This window comes from Amyelois transitella, chromosome 24, assembly GCF_032362555.1.
Source record: "Amyelois transitella isolate CPQ chromosome 24, ilAmyTran1.1, whole genome shotgun sequence".
NCBI lineage: Eukaryota > Metazoa > Arthropoda > Insecta > Lepidoptera > Pyralidae > Amyelois > Amyelois transitella.
In genome coordinates, this window is record NC_083527.1 from 5,473,573 (window position 1) to 5,479,364 (window position 5,792).

The 5,792-nt window shown below is 35.5% G+C and overlaps 1 protein-coding gene across 1 annotated transcript; it reads left to right on the forward strand.

The window, feature by feature from the left end:
* The first annotated feature begins 4,184 nt into the window (after window positions 1-4,184).
* LOC106135769 (26S proteasome regulatory subunit 8) lies at window positions 4,185-5,592 on the forward strand. Its single transcript, XM_013336146.2, has one exon. It carries the CDS (start codon window positions 4,309-4,311, stop codon window positions 5,518-5,520), a length of 1,212 nt encoding a protein of 403 aa, XP_013191600.1. The 5' UTR covers window positions 4,185-4,308; the 3' UTR covers window positions 5,521-5,592.
* Window positions 5,593-5,792: the final 200 nt, after the last annotated feature.

Genomic DNA, 5,792 nt, shown 5'->3' on the forward strand with positions numbered 1-5,792 from the left:
TCGTATCACATGAGCTCATTAGCGTAAGCCTAATCATTATGTAAATTTAATTTTTTTATTATGTAAATAATGTACACGTTACATAGCAGTCAATTTGTTTGTTTAACAGCCATTTGAGCCACGTGGTTCCCGGCCGGCGCTAAAAACCAGGAACCGTCGGATATCGTAACAGGCGATTAAAGGAACATAGTTTTGATTTATCTAGTGTAAAATTGTCAGTGTTCCTAGAGGAGTCGCATATGTATAATGTAAATAACTTAATTAATTGGGACTATGTCATGGTACATGCGGACCCTGGACTCTTCTTTGAGAGGGACTAGTGCTAAAAGAATTGTTATTATAAATATGAATAAAATTTCTACAGTTACTTACAAATTTTTATTTCGCATTTAAAAAACATGAAATAATTTAACATAGTTAAATTTTGCATGAAAATTAACAAATTCAATAAATTAATTATCCTTTTGAGGAGGCTTCATGGGTTCCCAAGTATCGTAAAACTGTCAACGCTAAAGATGTTACCGTCCAAATCATAGTTATAAATGTGAAAACAGAGTATACATATACTAGTTTCTTTGTATTTTCACTTGGCACCCTTTCAGTTACAAATCTGTTTAAAATTACTAACATGTGTATCTGAGGGGGTATACTTAACAATGCTGTAAATAATTTAAGTGAAGGCAGTAAAGATTCTGGTATCAATGAATCTAACATTAATATAGTAATTAAAGTCGCGCTGACGACCACAGCACCAAAAAAGTTTGAGGGGTATACTCCCAATCCAATTAAATAACTCCAATGTGCCAAAGCGCCAAAACGGAGGTACCAAAAAGAGTTTATAAGCAGCGAAATTACCACAAAAACCATGGCATTTTCTTGATATTAAACTTGCATCATAAAAGTAATGTTGTATGGAAATGGATGGATTAGTTTGTGCGTGATGATAAATTTTTCTAACATCTCTGAAGGCAGTTTCAGAAGATCCATGTCGAAATTATATAAAAATTTTTGAGATTTCACTCATAATTTTTATTAGTTTACAATTTCTATTGTTAAATATTGAAACATGTTGAAATGTTGAAACGATATAAAGTCTGAATCGATGTCATTTGGTATGTATATTTGATTGACAATTGAAGCTACGGCCAAGCAATTGTACCACTACTGTTTTGAAAAGACCAAAGTGAATTTATCCTTATTTTTTATTTTCCTTGTCCTTAGTCACCATTTTCATCATCCATAAGAGGAGATTGAGACCTAGTCTATAATTATATTATTCTATATTAACTTCTGCGCGGAGCGTCCCTCGCGTGGGATTTTACAGAAAAAAAGGTCTATTCTATCGATTCTATCTGTGCATTATGAACATAAGTTCTATAGTTTTTGTGTTTATTCTTTACTAACAAACAAATCTTTTCTCTTTATTATTAGTGTGGATGTGGATTATAAAAAGTACTCTGTGGAGTAGTTTAATCGGACCTGGGGAGAATCCACATCCACAGCTTCTTACTGTTGTGGCGACATTTATACGCCACAAGTCTCAAAAATAAAAAATATAGCGAAAAAACCTAAATAGCGCAAGCAAAGATTTCACGGACTGGAGTATTATATACAAGCTCCGACACAACATCGTCGGAGCCGCAGTTCCCCAGGCATAATACATCGCCTGGCGAAAGAACTTCCCTTTGTGGCGGTCGAGCCCGAATAATTGCTCCCACTGATGATGAATATAGTATGCTAATGGGAAAAGTTAGGCATTTTGTTGCCTATTTCGTTTAAAAACTTACTATGGAATGCCAATAAACTACGATAAGTAACGTACAATATATCTATCTCTTTCCCATGGATGTCGTAAAAGGCGACTAAGGGATAGGCTTACATACTTGGGATTCTTTTTTTAGGCGATGGGCTAGCAACCTGTCACTATTTGAATCTCAATTCTATCTTAAAGCCAAATAGCTGAACGTGGCCTTTCAGTCTTTACAAGACTGTTGGCTCTGTCTACCCCGCAAGGGATATAGACGTGATTATATGTATGTATGTATGTAAGTAACGTACAAGGTTTCGCAAAGAGAGGTTTCTCTTATGGGTTTCTTAATATTCCCTTTTACTACCAAAAACACAATTATTAAGTGTTGGCAAGCATGTGACCTTTGAAGAATAAAAAACATCCATTGAAAAGGGGTCCTGATCAACGTGCCTAAGTTCAGACTCAAGAGTCTTAATTTGCCATAGTTTACTTGAGATTTCCTAAGTGTTGCTGTGCAACGTCTTCATCTTATACGTTTTAGTATGTAAATAAATTATTAATAATAATGCACGGATCGTGGGCAGTGGAAAGATGTAGTCTCCGCCTATCTCTCGGGAGAGATTAAATCACGAATCTAGATTTACATGAATTTTTTTGTACCCTGTGGTTTGCAGAACCTTAGGATATTACCACTCCATATCTTATTCATAGATAAAATAACAGAGGACTAAGAGATGGACTTTAAACTTAGAATTCCTCTTGTAGGCGATAGGCTAGCAACTTGTCTCTATTCGAATCTCAATTTTCATCATGAAGCCATACAGCTGAATGAGGCCTTTTATGTATGTGTAGATCGACCAATTTGTTTATACCCATATGCTTATAGTTTGTAATAATATCTTATAGACACGATATTTTGTCTTTTTGCGCAAAAAATACCGACTTTTATTTTTCGTACAATAAGTACCTACATTCTGTCACAGTAAAATCATCACATCTCTCAGAGGAGCCTGGTACAGCTCTTACTTTCTGTCTGGGGTGTATTCTACATAACTAAGAAATACAAACAATTTAAATAAATGGTAGGTATTAAATTTTTATTAAAAATATATTTTCCTAGGTTCATTTTTAAATTATAAGGTTGAAATATCAATTTGTACCTTCCCTTTTAAAAACTGCATATGCTAACGATGTTAGAGTCCAAATAGTAGAAACAAGAGTCAAAGCTGAATACCCGCAGACCATCTTCTTCACATTATCACTTGGAACCTTTTCTGTGATATATCTGTGTAGAAGCACTAACATATGTATTTGGGGTGGTACACTTAACGCTGTGGCCAGTAATTTTACTTTCGGGAGCATAAAGTCTGGTATAAATGTTCCCGCTAATAAGAAACCGAAAATACTTGCACTAATAAAAATACTATTCCACCCTGTTGGACAAATGCCGGATCCAATAATATAACTCCAGTGAGCTAAAGTTCCCATGCGTAGAAACCACAAAACTTTAAAAAACAATGTTGCATATAAAACAACTACCATTGATGTCACAATACACATAATGTTCATTATTTTCTTTCTCTAGATATGGATAGTTATTGTATAAAAATGTATTTTTGGCATAGGAATTATTTGATAGGTCTGAAATCTGATTGTAATAGAAATTATTTAAACATCTATAAGTTATGTATTTTCTAGACCCATATTGCTAAAGCACGAAACTTTCTCCTAGTGCTGTATTGCCTACATGTTGCTTTTTATGTTATAATAATTTCGCATAACAGTATCTAATTAAAAAATAAATAAAAAGTGGGTTTGCAAATTTATGACATGTTATTTATGTACCTAAGTGACGTGGGCTGATAGAAATAGTTGAATTCTTGTCATAAATAAGAAAGATAAGTTTGTTTTATCTTTTGGTCTACAACATAGAAATAAAATTAAAAGGTGGAAATGGGGTCCTTTACAATCACAGCGTGCTGAAGTTAGTACGCACGAGTCTTATGTAGGCATGTAGAATGTATATACAAAATGTTTCATAATCAACGTCCTTTTTTTCTCCTTTCCTTATAAAATAATACTATTGTTAATGTCAGTGTCAAATGGAGCAAAGAAAAAGAAATTACTAATTATTTAAAAAAAAAATACTTTTTTTATTTTATTCTAGAATACTTAGGAAAAAAATATTTGGTATACGAATAAAAAAGGTACTTGCTGTCTTTTTAATAACGTTAAATTTTTCTGTAGTGTATGTATGTTAAGTTTGGCGACAGGGATACGGTAAGAATTTAATTGAGTCTCCCCTTCCATTTATAGAGTTATAATATTCCTTGTTCTGTTCAAAGAAATTTTGCCAAAATGCAAGTATCCAATGACCTAAGAAACTACTAAAAATTATGGTAGAATTTAAAATTTTCCAATTGCAATTGCAACACTCGGCGTGACTCGAGAAAATATTGCTTATTTTCTGTCATTCTCATTTGATGAACAAATCAGTTTTCATTGCGATCTAAAAAAATTGTATTTTTCAAATTGATGTGAAAAACCAAAAAAGCAACATGACTCTGACTTCCAAAATGGAGGTGGACCCTGTGAAGGGCGAGGGTTTCAGGCCGTACTACATTACGAAAATAGAGGAGCTTCAGCTGATCGTGGCTGAGAAGTCGCAAAACCTTCGTCGTTTGCAGGCCCAACGTAATGAGTTGAACGCCAAGGTACGCATGCTACGCGAGGAACTGCAACTTCTGCAAGAGCAGGGCTCCTATGTCGGCGAAGTCGTCAAGCCCATGGACAAGAAGAAGGTGCTTGTAAAAGTCCACCCCGAAGGCAAATTTGTCGTCGATTTGGACAAAAACGTTGATATCAACGATGTCACCGCTAACTGCCGCGTCGCTCTGCGAAATGAAAGCTACACCCTACATAAAATTCTCCCAAACAAAGTGGATCCCCTAGTTTCTCTTATGATGGTGGAGAAAGTGCCTGATTCCACTTATGAAATGGTGGGAGGTTTAGATAAACAAATAAAGGAGATCAAGGAGGTAATTGAGTTGCCTGTGAAGCATCCTGAGTTGTTTGATGCCCTTGGTATAGCCCAGCCTAAAGGAGTACTGTTGTATGGACCTCCAGGGACAGGTAAGACTTTACTGGCTCGAGCTGTCGCACATCACACTGAATGTACTTTTATCCGTGTCTCAGGGTCAGAATTGGTCCAAAAATTCATTGGAGAAGGTAGCCGAATGGTACGAGAACTTTTTGTTATGGCCCGAGAGCACGCACCGTCCATCATTTTCATGGACGAAATTGATTCAATTGGTTCATCCCGTATTGAATCTGGGAGTGGTGGGGATTCCGAAGTTCAAAGAACTATGTTGGAGCTGTTGAATCAGTTGGATGGTTTTGAAGCAACGAAGAACATTAAAGTTATTATGGCTACAAACAGAATTGATATCCTGGATCCTGCTTTGCTTAGACCTGGTCGTATTGACAGGAAGATTGAGTTCCCTCCACCAAATGAGGAAGCGAGGTTGGATATTTTGAAAATTCACTCACGGAAAATGAATTTAACTAGAGGTATTAATCTCCGTAAGATTGCTGAGCTGATGCCTGGCGCATCTGGTGCTGAAGTGAAAGGTGTATGTACTGAGGCAGGGATGTACGCTCTGCGTGAACGTAGAGTGCACGTGACCCAGGAAGATTTTGAGATGGCGGTCGCGAAGGTCATGCAGAAGGACTCTGAGAAGAACATGTCCATCAAGAAACTTTGGAAGTAATTCTATAATTATGTGTGTAATACTATTTTTTTTCTTATTTCTAGCAAATATAATAAATTTATAAAAACTTAATTATTGTTGTCATTTGTATCTATACTGGTTTTCGTCCGCAGATCCGCCTGTGTGAAAAGTACACTTTTTTCCCACTCTGCTTAAGTCTTGGACAACAGGAAGGAAAAATAAATTAAAAATTGTACACCAAAATTAACCTTTCCGAAAAAGAACTTATTATTGATTTATTTAATTTTTTTCACTTCAATCAGGATAAGCTT

Excerpts from the sequence above, each read along its gene's own strand:
- LOC106135769 (XM_013336146.2), top strand. The coding sequence starts at position 4,309 with ATGACTCTGACTTCCAAAATGGAGGTGGACCCTGTGAAGGGCGAGGGT.